At 54.2% G+C, this 17,135-nt stretch overlaps 5 protein-coding genes across 5 annotated transcripts; 4 read left to right on the top strand and 1 right to left on the bottom strand.

Annotated features, from left to right (window-relative positions):
• Positions 1-79: 79 nt before the first annotated feature.
• Positions 80-3,631, bottom strand: MAM_00520 (drug resistance protein MdrA; the record flags this gene model as incomplete). The annotated part of the gene is made up of 3 exons (XM_040819319.1): positions 80-1,083; positions 1,143-3,489; positions 3,557-3,631. The coding sequence occupies 3 exons, from the start codon at positions 3,629-3,631 to the stop codon at positions 80-82; spliced, it is 3,426 nt and encodes a 1,141-aa protein (XP_040682584.1).
• A 401-nt stretch (positions 3,632-4,032) lies between these two features.
• On the top strand, positions 4,033-5,207 carry MAM_00519 (NAD(P)-binding domain protein; the record flags this gene model as incomplete). Its single annotated transcript, XM_040819318.1, has 3 exons — positions 4,033-4,158; positions 4,276-4,375; positions 4,477-5,207. 3 exons carry the CDS (start codon positions 4,033-4,035, stop codon positions 5,205-5,207), a joined length of 957 nt encoding a protein of 318 aa, XP_040682583.1.
• A 725-nt stretch (positions 5,208-5,932) lies between these two features.
• On the top strand, positions 5,933-6,708 carry MAM_00518 (uncharacterized protein; the record flags this gene model as incomplete). Its single annotated transcript, XM_040819317.1, has 2 exons — positions 5,933-6,292; positions 6,349-6,708. 2 exons carry the CDS (start codon positions 5,933-5,935, stop codon positions 6,706-6,708), a joined length of 720 nt encoding a protein of 239 aa, XP_040682582.1.
• A 6,851-nt stretch (positions 6,709-13,559) lies between these two features.
• MAM_00517 (Homeodomain-like protein) lies at positions 13,560-15,160 on the top strand (the record flags this gene model as incomplete). The annotated part of the gene is made up of 5 exons (XM_040819316.1): positions 13,560-13,798; positions 13,882-14,019; positions 14,081-14,523; positions 14,601-14,738; positions 14,793-15,160. 5 exons carry the CDS (start codon positions 13,560-13,562, stop codon positions 15,158-15,160), a joined length of 1,326 nt encoding a protein of 441 aa, XP_040682581.1.
• Positions 15,161-16,186: 1,026 nt separating this feature from the next.
• On the top strand, positions 16,187-17,089 carry MAM_00516 (enoyl-CoA hydratase/isomerase family protein; the record flags this gene model as incomplete). Its single annotated transcript, XM_040819315.1, has 1 exon — positions 16,187-17,089. One exon carries the CDS (start codon positions 16,187-16,189, stop codon positions 17,087-17,089), a length of 903 nt encoding a protein of 300 aa, XP_040682580.1.
• Positions 17,090-17,135: the final 46 nt, after the last annotated feature.

Below are 17,135 nucleotides of genomic sequence, written 5' to 3'. Positions count from 1 at the left end.
GCATGAGATGCCTTTCATTCTCATTGACAGAACCCCCTCTGCCGGGTCGCCACGCAGTACGCCGTGCTCCAAGATCCGTCTACTCGTCATCGTCGCTATCCATAATGAAGCCACCGCGTACCCGTACTCTAGGTCTCCTGGTGACTCCGACCTGTGCGTTCTCTTTCCCGTCGCCGTCTTGCATTCCCGTCGTCTTGGTCCCAATATCATCATCCAAGTCTTCATCGTCACCGTCATCCCCCCCTGCTTGCACGTCAACACTGACTTTCCTCCTCTTCCTCGCCTCCCCATCACTCAAATCAACAGGCGTGTCATCCGTCTCGCTTTGCCTGTCCTCCTGACTACTCAGCACCCTCCTCGCAAGAATCGATTCATCCTCGTCGTCGTCGTCGTCGTCGTCGTCGTCGCTAGCGTCGGACGCCACCGTCGACTTTCTCTTCTTGAGCAGTGAAATCGGCTCGGCCGCCGTCTCGGCCGCCTTCTTCGCACGGGCCGCAATCTCACGCTCCCGCGCAAAAAAGGCCTCGTCCTCGTCCGAATCAAACTCGTCGTCGCCGTCACGCACATACAGTGCCGATTTGATCTTACGCGCCTTTTCAAGCTCCTTCTCTCGGCGTCTGCGGGCCTTTTCCTCGGCCACAGAGTCGGTCAGTTCCTCGGTGTCGGCGGCCTTGCGACGTCTCCGCGCCTTCTTGGGCTTCCTTTTCTCGTCGGCGACTTTGCGGGCCGTTGGTCCCCCGGCGGGGAAGAGCATCTCGTCGTCGAGGAAGCCGTCGTCGTCGTCGTCGTCGGCATCTTCGTCGTCAAACGCTGCCTTCCTCTTGGCCGCTGCCTTGCGTTTCAGTTGGTGTTCAGCCAGGACGCCGTCTTCAAACGTGGGCGGGCTGAGCTCCGCCTGGTTGATGAAATGAATGGTGTCTTTGAGCTGGTTTGCCGACACGGCGCCGGGGATGATCCACAGGCTCTCGGGGGTTTCTTCAGACGCCGGCCCCATGAGTTGCATGCCGCAGAGTTTCATGAGGAGCCGGAGGTGTGCGTTCTTGAACATGGCTGTTCGTCTTTCGGGGTTGTCTGGCTTGACGGCTGCGCGGGCGTCAGCTTCGGGATGAAGGAAAAGAAGCGTCGGAGCATGTCCATCTTACTGAATACAGGAGGCGTCTCTGGCTCCTCGTCCCCTAGCACGGCCTCCGCATCGTGTTTGGCGTCCGCTGCGGCAGACCACGCCCGACGTTCGGACTCGGCGTCCGACAACACCCGTCTCACCCAGTTGATGTGCTCGCTGCCGTTCTTGTCCAGCAACGCACCTACTGCGATGGCAACTTGCTGATCCCGCTCCTCCGTGTGCTTGAACTCTAGTTCGGCCGCCGGTTTCGGCTGGCTCCTGCTCGTGACCTGTCTCTCATATCCGTACTCTAGGAAGAAGGCCGTGCTGGAAAGCTTGCTGAAGAGCATCTCGACGAGGAGCTCCGGCCGTTCTTGTATCTTTTTGGTACACTTGCGCAGAATCTGCTTCACGAGCTCCTCCCAGTCCTTGAACATGCTGCATGTCCTTTCCAGCGCGTTGGGCCCTTTGATCATGTTGTATAGCAGGTGAATGATGTCGACCCGGAAGAGCATGACGCTCATGTCTTGCTTGAAAGCCACGCGGTAAAAGTATCGATGAGCACGCTTCAACTGCGCGTCCGTCAAGTCGCGGTAGTATCTTGTGAACCGGGTAAAGGTATCGACGACGCCTTGGGGTGTGAACCGGCTAGAGAACTTGTGAAAGTCGAACTTGCGCTCCTTAGACGTGCGCTCGGCCGTCTCCTCGTCGTCGGCTGAATCGTCCAGCTCCGCCTCCTCTCCCTTGCTGTCCTCTTTTGCCGCCTGTTTCTTCTTCCTGCGTGTGCGCTTTCTTGAACGGACCTGCATGTCCACATTCTGCTTTGAATATGCTTCTAGAATTCGCAAAAAGTGGTGAACCAGTTCCGTAGATGCATCTAAATAGTCAAATCCTTGGTCCTTGTACATTCTGATGATATTGGCAATGGCATCGTGCGTAGCCTCTTCGTAAAAGAGTCGGCTTAATACGTTTTCTGCGATTTCCTGGTCGTCCTCGTTCGCCGACTCGGTCATCTCCTGGACTGTCAAGAGGATCTGGGTGAAACATCGCATTACCGCAGTTAGTTCTGTCCAATCCTTCACGTCGTAGCTCTCATGCAGGGCCCGGTTCAGCGTGATGAACATTTCCTGGTTCAACACTCCGGCAACCAATTGGAAACTGCTAATATCTGCAGACGCCTCGCAGTTGGGCCCCTTGGCCTTTCGACGAGTTCGCTCTGCTTCCAGGAACCAAGCAACCAAGTAAAAGAATTGGCGACGGTGATACTGAAGCACGTGCGGTGCTTCTCGATCGATGGTCTTGCGGATATGCTGGAACAACGGGTTGAAACCAGAGTCAAGAAACTCGTCAACGAATTTGCGCAGCTGGTTGTTGGCGCGAGCGTTGAGCTTGGCAGGAGGACCGAGATCCCTCTCATCCTGGTTGTCTTTCCGCGCTCGCCGTGGAGGTTTGAACGTCTTGATTTCATCCATTATCTGGTTGCGGATCGAGGAATTGGCCAGCGCATCCTGTCCTGATAGGGAGGTCATTTTGCCATCATCCCGCTTAACCCAGATCATGGTTCCGAATCGACTGTGTCGGGTGGCTCCTTTGCGATTGTGCGACTGTAGCATGGCCGATTCTTTGTTCATCAAGGCCGATAGTTCGGCGGCTTTGGCCTTGTTCAGTTGCTGCTCACTCATGAAGAGCTTTTCGGGGTCAACACGCTTGACCAGGTGGTAGATGATTTCCATGACCGTCGTGTCCTCTGTCCTGAAGTCCTCGCCCATGTTTGACGACAGCATGAGCAGAACATGGAAGATGTCTTGGTAGGCGAAAGCGTCTATCGTGGCCGACCGGGAGACCTGAGATTCATCGCCTTCATATTTGCCGTTGGGAGGCGGTGTAATCGAAGCCATGTTTCGGAGGAAGAACAGAACGAGCTTGATGATGCCCTCATCCCTTGCTGTCCGGTCGCCAATCGGCAGCGCCATGGCCGGCAGCGCTGTTCTGACAGCGGCGCGTAATATGCGGGCGCCGTCAAAGTTGATGATTGCCCTCTTGTATTGGACCTGTGCAAGCTCCAAGACGGGAAGATGCCTGTGATGGTTTACCGTCATGCGCTCCTTGTCCCACTCTATTGGCCAAGTCAATGGGACTATCAGCTCGAAGCAAGCCAGCGCGACTCTTGATCGAAACTTGCTGCACATGGCGTTCTCAGGCCACGTCTTGAGAATCGGTAGCAGGTCGCCCTCAACCAGGTTTGCATCAAAGATACACCGTGCAACATCCATTCGGTTCGTTTTCTCGTCGTAGAATCGGATCCACCGCTTCAGATCACGCAAGACTTCGACCGCGTCATCGCCGAGCTGATAGTTCCCATCATCCTCTGTGCTTATGCCACCAAGCTGCAATATACCATTTGTCAGGATATTTCCTGGTTCAATCAAGCCGACCGCATGACACTTGACTTACCGCGGACACAAGGCTGCCAATATGGGCTCGAACTTCGGGATGGACAATGTCCGCGGCACCGTCGAGCAGCTCCATGCTTATGTTCTTGCCTGCGTGAAGCTGCTTCATAAAAGACGGCACAAGGTGGGTAATGCGGTGCGTTTGGGTGATGTTGACAAATTCCAATCTACGAACCTGCGTCCATACCTCTGCCAAGTTCTGCGGGTAGCCTCGACTCTGGTCTGCCAACACGCGTGTCGACGCGTCGCTGCAAACAGCTGGCAACGGCTGGCGCGCGGTGCACCCAATGGCTGTGCCGCTGCCGTCGTTCTCTAGCCCCACAACAGGACCAGTTGGCCTTGCCAAAGAGCCGAGGTTACCCGTACCGAGAAGCAGAACTGCCACAATCTTGACATCACCCCGCGACCTTTTCTTTTTGTCTTCTTTCTTTTCTCGTCCTCGCCCTCTCTACTCCGCGTCCTGCGAGGAAATTCAGAATGGCGTCTTCAGTTGTACGGATGCGAACGCTTGGGACAGCGCGTCAAGCGCGCCACTTCAGCTGCACCGCGCGCCGAGGCGCCGCAGAAGTGAAAAGCCTAGGTGTCATCGGCGCCGGTCAGATGGTCAGTTTTTCCGTGGTCGCAATCGACTCCAGTTCACGGCTCGAGAGCCCACGAATCGGCAGACAAGCGCCCGAAACAAACAACCTCACTGACAAGAATCGATGGGCATGAATACAGGGTCTGGGCATCGCCTTGGTTGCTGCCCAGAAAGCTCAGGTTCCCGTCACGTTGATTGACACATCCGACAAGGCATTGAGCAGGGGACTCGCATTTGCAGGTATGTTGCAACTCTCACATACAGACCTCGTCCATCCCCAAATTGCATCTTTATGCATGCACACCACCCTGGCTCGCTGACACTGATGGGCCTACGCGCAGAGAAGCTTCTTGCAAAGGATGTGTCCAAGTCTCGGCTCACCCAGCAACAGGCTGACCAGGCCCGCGCTCTATTGAAGCCAAGCATCAAGATGGAAGATCTTTCATCTGTCGACTTTGTCATCGAAGCGGTTCCTGAAATTCCCAAGCTCAAGTTGGAAATTTTTAGCAGCCTCGCGAAAATCTGCCCAGATCATGCCATTCTCGCTACAAACACCTCGTCTATTTCCATCACCAAAATCGCAGCCGCCACCACCGCCGACCCCGCGGACACGTCGGCCTCTTCCCGTGTCATTTCGACTCACTTCATGAACCCTGTACCCGTGCAGAAGGGTGTCGAGATAATTAGTGGTCTTCAGACGAGCAAGGAAACGGTTGAGACCGCCGTCGAGTTTTGCAAGAAACTCGACAAGGTTCCCTCGATATCCGCTGACACACCCGGGTTTCTGGCAAACCGCATTCTTATGCCGTATATCAACGAGGCCGTAATCTGCCTTGAGACTGGCGTCGGGGACCGGGACTCAATTGACGCCATCATGAAAAATGGAACCAATGTCCCCATGGGCCCTCTCCGACTTGCCGACTTTATTGGGCTGGACACCTGTTTGGCCATTATGAAGGTCTTGCATACCGAGACTGGCGATTCAAAATACCGCCCTAGTGTCCTGCTTGGGAAGATGGTGGACGCAGGCTGGCTGGGCAAGAAGAGTGGAAAAGGCTTCTACGACTACTGAGGAGGCCGTGTAACTTGCTAGCAATAGATACAAGGACCATTTTCCGGGTTGTGTGCACGTATAATGACCTAGGTACGGAGTAGTTGGACAGCCAAAGTGAAAAGAAAAGAAAAGAGGGGGGGAGGGGACCTCAAACCTTATGTTGGCATGATATTATGTTGTTGCTGGCTAGCGGCCCCCTTTTATTGGTGAAACCATGCTTGTTCATCCTGGAAGCCAACCCACTTAAGCATGTGCACTGGATAAGGCAGAGCGATGATGGTGATAAAATAATAATAATAATATTATTATTATTGCCAATAACAATTCGGTATACTACTACTCCGTACTCCGTACATACCTTAAGATCCAAGCTCTTGGCCCTGACATGGAGGTATGCATATACAATATACTAGCAATATGCGTGGCCGGTATTAGAAGGCCGCCAACAGCATGGCCGAAGGCTCGACCTGATTGCCCAAGAAAATCCCTGTTTTTGGATAGTTTCAGCATCAAATAAGGTTCGCATCCCGACGAGTTTGGACGCCGTTTCCAAGTCGGGATGTATCAGGCAGGCTAAATCGGAAGCAGGGTCCTTGTCAAGGGTCACATCACATCATTTCACCACGTCACACCCAGGGGCCAGACCTTCCGGAAGGCTGCTATCACCCTTCCCACAGCGGTAGCGGTCGACGGGGCTCCCAACTTGCCGCCGCCGCCCCTGCTTACGCCTTGTCAGCACCCTCATGCTTCACCGCGAGTACTTCCCCTTCCTGCCGACCCCGGAGTCGGAGCCACGGGGTCCAGTCGACCAGCCCATGCTGGGGGCGCCCGCCCCCGAGGGCTGGTGGGACGACAGCTCCCGACTCCTCTTCGGCGCGGCAGAGCACATCGCCGCCATTCTACACGAGGCCTCCGAGTGTGGCGTGCATCTCATGACGCCCTTTGCCGGGTTCTGCGCATTCTCAGCCGGCTACCTCAACCTCTACGTGGCGAAATACCCCCGAATGAACCTGGGCCGCAGCCCGCGAGCAAGCGACTGTCTCAAAATGTGTCTCGACTACCTGGAAAAGTTTCGACTTGTCTGGAAAATCGCCGACGGATGGGTAAGCCGCCCGCAAGCATGACACGACCGTGGCCACCGTTGCGCTAACATTGAGAGGGCGGCACGCGCAAGATCAAAACGATACACCATGCATCCGTGCTCTACGAGCGAGCAACCGAGGACCGGACACGATACCAGGGGCGCACACGAGCAGACTTTGATACTCTACACCAGTCTGTCCACGAGTTCCGTGTCGTGGATAGATCCGACGCGCATACTCGGGAGATTCGGGGCGCGGAGCGGCCCTCGGCGCAGGCGACTTGGCCGGTTCAAGGGCACGAGCACGAGCACGAGCACGAGCACGAGCTCGACACTAATACCTTGTTGAACCAGCTTTTCGCGGAAGTCAGCAATAACCTCGACGAGCAGGGGGCCTGGTCTCAATGGTGGCCGGCGATTGATCAGGTGGATCTTTAATGAGCTGCGTAATTACATCCGGGGTTTTTTTTTTCGTTGAAGCTTCCAATGAATGAGTGACGACCTTTGATTTTTTTGATTTTTTTTTTAAAAAGGGCTGTAATATCTGGTTTTCTATACATGTCCTATTTTTATTTCCCGGTCTAGAAAAACAGTCAACAGATAATGCACCTCTTCATATGGCTCCCCTCCCGTCACCGCCAACAAATGCATACCTGTCGCGTCAACCATTCGCCGTTTCTCCTTCCAATCACGCCTTTGCAAAGACCTTTCTCGAGTTCATCAGGCGAACAGCAAGCATAAAGAGCATGCCGACAAAAGGCGCCACAACCACGCCAAGAGGACGTTTTTTGAAGCAGCTAAAAAGGCACGTAAATGGCGTCTGGATTCTGTACTAGATCTACTAGAAATTTGGGACGAGAAGGGTGTACATTATAGGCGAAGAGGTTAATAGCGTTATTAGGTTGAAAATTGGCCCGCCTTGGTGTCCGGCCCGCCTTGCTGTCGAGCACCACCTTTGGTGGTGAGGGCTTTTGCTAGCCGAACCACATAAAGTGGGGCGGGCACGATTAGTACTACTACGTAGTATTATTCCCCTATGTACGGAGTACGGAGCATCTACATCTGTGGGACGGGGAAACACATGCCATGGCCCATCGCCGGCAGGCTGCCATCCGAAAGCTGGACGAAGCGATGCGGTAACTTGCCGAGTCAGGCTTCAGGGACGAATTCTGGGATGCTGGAGCCAAAGCGGAGGACTTCTAGACTTCTGGACTTCAACAACCGAGGGCTGCCATGCGGAGCACGGCGGGCCAGGTTTTGGACGTCTCCTACCTGAAGCTCGGCATGATATGGGGTCAACGATTGATGATGATTCCAGACCTTGTCAGTTGTCCGCGTAAAGCCAGGGTCGTCCGCCAGGGTCGTCCGCCAGGGTCGTCCGCCAGTGCCGTCCACCGAAGCCGTCACAGGGTCAAAGTCAGGACGTGGCACGATGATGTGGATCGGTTGACCGGCCATCGCATCCATGCTGGCAGAAGCCAGGAGTGGGACAGGGACAATAATGCCTACTACTTGAGTACGGAGTACCAGCTGTGGCTTCAGGTCAGAGCCCATCAGGCATGTAGGTAGTCATGTATCCTTGCGGAGACGTACAGTTGCGAGGTGACTTTGGCGCAATTCTGTGCTTTTGATTCGTGCCTCCGTGGCCATTTCTCGTCGCTCGGCCAAGTGATGAACCGAGTATGCGGTTTTGGCCTTTGTCACTCCCTTTTGCGCGACATTACTGCTGAGATTTGCTTCCCGAATTCCACATACGTGCCATGATTAAGAACTTGAGTGCTCGGACGGTCCGGAGTGCTCGCTTGCCCAGGTAGGCCGTGCCTGACTTGATCGGCACTCAAGCGGATAGTTCACAACAAAGCAAGGTGAATCAAGCAAGAGCAACTGGGGCCCTGGAGGGAAGGAACCTTTTCAGCATTCCATGTCGGCGAGATCGCACGGCTGGGCCAACCGGTGACAGCTACGAGCGCACAAACGTAACTCGCTTAGACATGGGTTGGGTAACAAAGACGAGTGCCTCCTGCATTGCCGGATTAATTTGTCGTTGATTGCTCCTTCTTCCTTCACAGTGTCTCCGATGAGCAAGTTTTAAGTGACATCCAAGCGATGAAAGGGATATCAACTGGTTCGAACTTCAAGGGGAGGGGGTTGGTTCTTGCTCTAGACGTACTCCCCATTGTAGAATGTAAGGTGTTTCGAACCGACTTCGGAAGGAACGCCAAGAGAGACTTCATGCTCCTGCATGTTTTTGTGTCTTTTGCGTGATTCGTGAAGCTCCGGTAATGCCGCAAATGGCAGCCTGCCCGTAATTTGGCTCACATTTGGGGAAGGTGCGATCAATGCCTGTCAATGCAGGATGGGGGAATCAACCACGGATTCCCAAACATGAACCCATCATCACATTCACTACGCCCCAACTCCACGCGGACCAGTTGAGTCTACTCCGGAACCCGCTCCGGTTTACTGCCTACCATCACGATTCTCATCATCAGCTTGTCCTGACACGGCCCCCTGCTGGTTTATCGGCCTGTCTCGGTACTACTCAACAAGTCACTTGAGCGTGTGTCGTCTGAGTATTTGCAGGCAGCCATGCACACACTGTCCTTGACTAGCCTTTCTGGTCTGCCACCGCAAAATGGCAGACATCCCGACCAACTGGGGTGGCTGTAATCTCAAGTACCACCAGCAAGCCACAAAATCGGGGATCTTCCGGCACGGCCATGTCAGTGCATACATACATACCAACCTGTTCATAGTTGAGCAACGAGTACGGGCCTGCTCCTGGCAGAAACCGGGCATAGCCAGCATGAAACTGGCACGGAGCGCGGATCTGGGTACTCAGTCCTTGAATCGCCCACCCAGACCTCAACGCTTGAAGCACTTGAAGCACTCTGCTCGTCACATTACATCTCAAGCCGTCTGCCAGCGCTTAGATTATGCACAGCCAATGACAAGCATTATTTAGACGCGACCTACGGAATACAATACTACCATATGTGCCTGGTCAAGCTCCATGTCAAAAACACACGCTCTTTACAATGGTTGATCAAAGGTGCCTCAGTCAACGGCAAGAGAACGGCCGACTAAATGAAGATGAGACGGTTTTTAATATATGGAGAAAAATCCCGAAGCCGTGGGCGATCATACCCCGACCTACATATTGCAATCGGTGTAGATGAATATGGCAGGTAAATGGCCCTGTTGAGTATTAGCCGATGGTGGTCCGTATGATATGCAATGAATGGCTTGACTTGCATTCGTTCTTCATTTCATCCCTGTTCAAATTATGCAACACGCGCAAAAGATCCGACCCATGTTTATTTATGCTGCTAATAACGGTTGCCTGCAGCCGGAGCGAAACGTGCCACGAACTCCGTCGTTGGCCGACAACCCGCGATTGTTGATTCCGACATGCCATGACATGCGAGTCGAGTCAAGACACGTCCAAAATACAAATGTTACCAAGGACGAAACCAAGAGGGGGTTGGGTGTGGTGGAGGAAAGACTGGACAGTCTTGATGAGCTGTCGCCAAGGCACACGATTCGAGGCTCCAAGGATCAATATGCAGAGCGCTGAGTATTACCGGGCTGGCCTGTTTAATATACGGACAGACACACCGATTCCGACTACGAGAACTTAACAAGAGAAGCGATATGACTGGTCGAGGGCCACTTTTATCATAAAGCTGTCAACTTGGCATAAGTTACTTGACGAGTTGCTTCATCATCGTTACCAAAAACGCTCCCATATTGTTGAAGAGACAAGTCAACTGGTACTTGCCAGACCTTGCCTTTACCGCGGGCTCGGGACTCCGTAGCACGAGCTTATTTACTGGCCCTGGCCCGGTCTGCATGAGGCGTCAGATGAAACGGCGTGGCGCCTTCGGCCAAGCATGCGACGGCCTGCACGACATCCTCATCCAACATGAGCAAAATGAAGGGCGATATGGCACCCTTTATCATAACCGTCTCTTGAACCAGCCGCCCACGCACAGCCGATCCGGGTTGCCACTAGCCTACGATGAAACCCGACCCGGATGATACACCACAGCACTGAACAGAAGGTTTTCAGAATTATACTGCTCCCTGGCTCGTGTCTCGGGTCTGGTTGGCCAGGATGGCGCCGCGTTCTTGCGTCTGCGTTGGTGGAAATATATGCTACGTCAGCCAACGGGCATCGACTTTGTCAATGTCATCTTCACCCTGACTGCTCACCATGGATGCTTAATACCGTGGACAGCTTTTCACCCCTGGGCTGAGAAATGCAAGCGATTCATCCTTGACACCACAAGTGGACGACAGGCATTGCCGCAGTTGCCCATTCGAAGTCGCACATTGGCGCCTATTTCATTATTCCAAAACTAGCGGGTCGAGTCTCAGGCCGTCAAGGACTTCGGCGTCGTTGCAACAGTAGAGAACCCTGTTATGGCCCCTGTCGATAGGGTCGACTTCTCAATCAGACAGAGGAGGGTGGCAATCCGGGCATCACCCACACACTTTTACTAGCCAGACGAGTTTATTCGATGGGGTTGCGCGGCGAGCCCGTCTGGCGAGCGACTGTGCGAATGGTCAGTGCAGTTGAGCCCGCGCCATGCTTTGTGGCACTGCACCGCGAATGTTTGGTTCGACGGGAACAAGTTTTCTTTGGGAGCACAGGGTTGTTGTGTCGTGTCTACATGCCTATGTACTCCGTACGTGCGTACGTACATACATACGTACTCCGTGCACCTTCAACGCACATGCTCCGTATACACGCTGCCCCTGTCTCTAGGACCACAATTTTCCGCCCTCACTTTCAATGCTCGGCATAGTCCCGAGGACCAAGGTCTCACTACGGAGTAGCTGCACGAGAGTTGCACAACTGGTCGCATTTTGAGACGGAGCATATGATTGGTGGTTGGGTCCTGTGGCACACGGCCCTTTCAGCTCTGTTGCCATCAGTCAACAAGAGAGAATCGACAAGATGGGCGCACAGAGGCTAACGGGCTGCTGATTGTTTGATGAAGAAGTTTGTGTGTCGCGGCTTGGCCAAAATGTACAAAATATAGCAGGGCATGGCACACACTCCAGCATACGCCACACGGGCATCACAGACATTTGACCATGTAGCATGCAGCCTCATATCCACTTTGGCCATGCAAACATTGGGTTTCCACCTTGTCATTACTCCTCAGTCCCTTGTTCTCCTGTCCACTGTTCCTGTTGCGTTGCCCTGCCGGCCCACGGCTCACCCCATGTGGCCAACATCAAGATATCTTCGACCCCCCACCTCGCCCGCTTTGAGTTGACTTCTCACGCGGCCTCAACTTCAATGTTCCAGCGGACGTTCTGTGCTGTAGGGTTTCATCACGCCTAGAAGACGCCCCGTTGCCGGCTCTCATTGGCCGTTGACCTATTCTTTGACAATCAGCCATGACACTTTTGGCCGTCGAAGCCATCACACCTTTAGAAATGAGCAGCAGCGAACCACAGCTGTGCTACGTGCCTCTGGTCATGTTGACCTCTCTACCTGCTGTGACCCCTGGCATCCGACTTTTGGATAATGCTGGTTGTCAACTTGGACGTGTCCGCCCCAACTGCGAACACTAGTTGGTGCCTTGTGCTTGGGCAATGTCATTGTTTTTTAGACAACAAACGCAGTGAGAAGTTACTATCCGTCATGAATTCGACCATGCCCATATCATCTTGGCAATTCCATCGTGCTGCACCTAGCCGAAGGACAGAGGACTCTGAAGCCGCGCTGCGCCACCGCATGAAACTGGGGATTTTTTCGCCGATACGAAATCGAGATACGGCCCCAACCGTTTTGCGCTACCAAAAGAAAGAGGACGACTGCCGAGGCCCATTTTCTCTTTTTGCGCGATTCCATACGCTTCCCCACGGATGACGGCTGCAAAATCGCTCGAGGATAATCACAATACGGGTTCTAGTCCCGTAGAGACGGCAGAAACAGAATCGAACACGAATAGAACAAAGTTAGAACTTCCGACGTCGCAAACCTTCCAAGCTTTCCAAGGTAAGGGGCAGTGGACTTGACTCTCAAACAGGTCGGCCATGGCTGTCGCTCCGTCCGAAACCATGTACGTACATGTACATGGACGTCAGCTCTTCATTCATATTTACCTTTTAGCCAGCTGTCTAGGGCTCAAGTTACAGCATTACTCACTCCTCTTCGCCTATTCCGTACGCTGCCTTGTGTCTCTTGTCACGTCATGTGAACTCCGCTGAACCGCCCCAGAGACCTGAGTCCTTGACTGCTTACAAGACGGAGCGCGTGGCGCATGACAAAGTAATTACAACTGAGAGTGAATGCTTGACTCTCCTCTTGGTGCAGACCCAAGTTGAAAGAGTCCAGCGCTCCTTGTTATAACCACCCCACAAGATTAGATACTTCGATTCAGGTTCAGCATCCCTGATTCAGCAACCCTTGAACTGCATCCATTGCCAGGAGCCTGCTTCATCCACCCGTGATTTTCTGTTGCCATCAACATCCCGGCTGGTTTACTTACTTAAGGATCTTGCATAATCAATCTAACGCTTTTAATTCCGACTACAGGATTGCACCTACGACAACTGCTCGATCTGGCATTATTTCTGATAGACAAACACACTGGCGTCATCTACTACTCTTCCTTGTACATTCTTTTCCTCCATCACGACTCCAGAGTACCCTCATAAGCTTATTTTCCCGCCGTCAAGACAGCACATCACACTCTCTTTGTTTCCCCTCCTTTTACCCTCGTTTCCAACACTCCCATCAATCACAAATCTTTTAGCTTGAGGAGGAAAGTTAAATTATTTGGCCCTGGAGCTTTTTTCGGCCATTTTAGTAGCTCAACTCCGAGGAGACTCTAGATTGAACCAGAACCGAAGCTCCGTCGATGCTCATCGCCAAACTCTGCGATACAGAAGATCACGGTCACTGGCCTCGCACTCACTACAAGCGGCCTCGAAGCCACCCACCGAGTCCACGCATGTCCGAAAAGCAGAGCTTGCCCTCGCCTTTAGAGCCAGAATGGCAAGGCCAATATTCGTATTCTCGTCTTGAGACCGATCCATATCCACGACTGTCTTTGGAGACGAGGAACGGTCTGGACAGGCACATGACTACGCCAACGACGTCTCTTTGGCACCAGTACCAAAATCAGGATTTTAAAACCGATAGTCCCGCACACGAACCAGCAAGAAGCTTAGGAAATCCAAACTCACTCCCGAGCAGGCCGACGACTTCCTTATATGGCACCCTGAGTACCGCCTCGAGGCTGTCAGACACTATCGGTCGTGACAGCATGGGAACAGATCTATACGCTTATCCAAGACTGACGGAAGCAAGCAACTTATACAGATCGCACAGTGACCTGAATCTTGGGGCCAAGTGGTCTGATAGAGACCACAAGGAACGGATCTCGAGCCAGGACGCCGAATTCGACGTGTACGACGAGGATGCTGATGATGATCGAGTCGCTCATTATTACCACCAAACAGTGGCTGAGCGCATTGTGGCGCGGCGCAAAATTAAAAGATTTAGGTATAACCATTACCTCCAGAGCCCACAAACCAATATTGCACAAGTTTAAGGCTAGCGTGTTGTAAGATACTAATTCTGAACAGGCTTACGCACCAACAAACTAGATTTTTGATGAGAGAGTTTGCAAAACAGCCGCATCCCGATGCCGCTCACAGAGAGCGGCTGTCTCGCGAGATTCCTGGGCTGAGCCCCCGGCAGGTCCAAGTCTGGTTTCAGAATAGGTAAGAAGAATTGGCATTCAGAGTCAATGTCCCAAAGAAGAACTTGCTAACGGGAAAACAGGCGAGCCAAAATCAAGAGACTCACGGTTGATGACCGCGACAGAATGATCCAGATGCGGGCAGTTCCAGACGATTTTGACAACCTACAAGCCTTGCACTCACCTTATGGTGCCGTGAATGGTATCGGATCATGCGCGCCGCCATCGACTCTGGGGCTAGTGCGACCCTCTTACAGGACTTACGAGGCAAGAGCTTTAATGACGGATATGAGAAGCTCCGCAGGAGAGTCGTACATGTCGCCACCTGCACCGTCACAACCGTTGGGAAGTTTTGAAGCGGGCCAGTCGGGAGGACCTGCGAGCTCTGACGTGGCAAATAACATGTATCATGATAGATATGTCGGTAGCAGTTCACCTGCATCATCTACGCCTGGTCCTGGGTATCAGACTTCGGCTACGTATTGGAATTCGCCGGCCAACAACGCGGATGTCTCATCGCCGCACAGTCAGACAGGAACGCGAGACTCGCATCCGTCACAACAAAGAGATAGGAACTCTCGGCCTGCACTCGATTCGACGCAGGCACCACCAAGCCTCAGCCAAGGAAGCGGTACTTCGGCGTCCAATCCATCGGGACGGCAAACAAAATATCCAATCTCTTCCACATGCACTTCAGGAGGCAGCGAGCCACAGTCGTATTCTGGTCTATAGAAGACGGCTGTCAGTTTGCTTCCCATTCAGCAGTCCTGATTCGCTAACGTGGGAATGACGTAGACGCGGCGGGCTTGCCCAGTCGAGGCTCCAGGAATGACATGGAACTGGAAGGATCTGGCAAGCATCGGGCCGGAAGTCCTCGGTCGGCGGTCGACTATGGATTCAGGGATCAGCTTCGAGTCTTGACCGGTGGTCCGGCGTCTGCACAGTTGCAGGATAGACCTCAGGGGCTGCCGTCTTTGAAGATAGACACATCATCTCCATCCAGTTACACCAACGGTCCACTGTCTGCACCCCTGGAGATACTTCAGATGCAGTGCGAGAGAACTGTGGAATATCCCGCGTCACCGCGCAGTGCAACCCAGCAGCCAAGTTCCAGGCGACTTGAAACGTCCGTTTCGGGCGACGAACCCGAACCGGAAGACTAGCAGCGGACCGCTGAAGGACTTGATCGGGCACGGCGTTTTGTAAATTTATTGGGAAAAGCACCATCGTTTATTTTTGTTTTGAAATGTACATGAGCCTCCTATCTTGTGTGAAGTAAATCCGTGTCTCCTGATTGGCGGCCAACGGAGTTGGATGTGAGGGCGCATATTCTGATTTTGCTTGGTTGTGACGATATAGAAGGATGGAATATCACGGGCGGATGGCAGCATTTCTCGGCGAGGCGTGTACATATATATTGAACAGCCGAAATGGAACATGGGCCTTTTGGAATTACGTGGCAAGGCCTTCGGCCATGGCATCCGAGGCCGATACACTTGCGTTGACTCTTGAGGATGATGGGCATGTATGTCTTCGCGCCACAACGAGATGTACTGGGTCGCTGCCAGGCAGGGGCAGGAGGTAGCGCAACGCGCAGTTCGCTCTTTGAGCCACTTTTGTAGAGTCCCGACCTCGTCCTGTCAGGCACCACGTAAGTTACTTGTGAACCGGGGTGACGCGGTTGAGGCTTGAAGAGAGGGGAAGTCCAAAGTCAAAAGCCATTTGAAGGCGACTGGTCACTGGGGCTGGGCTCTCTTTGCCTGCCTCGGCATGTGGCCTGATGGCCTGATGGCCTGATGGCCTGATTGCCTGATTGCCTGGTTGCCTGAAAATGCCTGAAATTGCCTCGTGGCCAGAATGCCACTCTCACCTGTCTCTGTATAGTATATGAAAAACACGACGGCTGCCGCCGCAAGCTTGGCACGGAAAAAGACTCCAGCTCGCGGGCTCGCCTGGAGACCCTGTCCTTCCCACCCACTTTCTCTGCCTTTGAATTCCCCCTTGCTCTTGTTTCTCCGGCATGGTGCTGTCGCCGCCGCCGCCGCCGCCGCCGCCGCCGCCGTCGCAGCACCACCGCTGGATCAACAACGACGCGAGCCGGTCCAACGGGACAGCATCGCATCTCGTTTGTCCTTGTTGCTCGTCCTCGGGGCACCCTGACGCAGCATTCTGCGGAGAATCAGACGACAATGGCAGCGAAGGAGCCGGCGGTGCTGTGCGAGTCATCGCGCGAGGGCATAACCACCATCACCATCAACCGTCCCCACGTCCGCAATGCGGTGAACCATGCTGCCGCCGTCGAGTTGGCCGAAGCGTTCCGGGCGTTTGAAAATGACTCGTCACAAAAGGTGTGCGTGCTGGCTGGCGCAGGGGACACCTTTTGCGCCGGATACGACTTACACGAGGTGGCCGCCCTGTCTGGCTTGCCGCGCGAGCAGGCCAAGAGGCACGCCTCGCCCGCGTCGCCTGTCGACCGGGTCAACGGTGCTCCTGGGCCCATGGGCCCGTCCCGCATGTCCTTGTCCAAGCCTATCATTGCCGCCGTCTCGGGACACGCCGTGGCAGGAGGCCTGGAGCTCGCCCTGCTGGCGGACATGAGGGTGGCCGACAGTACCGCCGTCTTTGGCGTCTTTTGCCGTCGCTTCGGCGTCCCGCTCATCGACGGGGGTACAGTCCGGCTTCAGAAGATCGTGGGGCTTGGCAGGGCCATGGACATGATCCTCACGGGGCGCCCGGTCTGCGCCGACGAGGCCTTGGCCATGGGCTTGGTGAATAGGGTCGTCGCGGGGAAGGGGGAGGCCGTGCGGGAGGCCAAGAGGCTGGCTGGCGTGTTGCTGCGCTTTCCGGAGAGGTGTATGAGGGCCGACTTGGCCTCGGCGCACTACAGCGCCTATGATGCAAAGGGACTAGAGGACGCCTTGAGGTTCGAGTTTGAACGGGGCCACGAGGTCATTCTGGACGAGAGCCTGGCCGGGGCCAAGCGGTTTGACGGCGGCGCTGGTAGGGGTGGCAAGTTTGACCACGAGACGCATGATGGACGCGCCCATGGTGGTGATCATGATGCCAAGAGCACCGGCAAGAGCAGGCTGTGATGTGTCATGTACCTACGCTGCACCACCCCCCCCCCCCCCCCCCCCC

The sequence above is a fragment of the Metarhizium album genome (assembly GCF_000804445.1).
Source record: "Metarhizium album ARSEF 1941 chromosome Unknown scaffold_1, whole genome shotgun sequence".
Lineage (NCBI taxonomy): Eukaryota > Fungi > Ascomycota > Sordariomycetes > Hypocreales > Clavicipitaceae > Metarhizium > Metarhizium album.
Note: the sequence above shows the minus strand (reverse complement) of the source record. Positions and strands in the feature narration are given on the sequence as shown.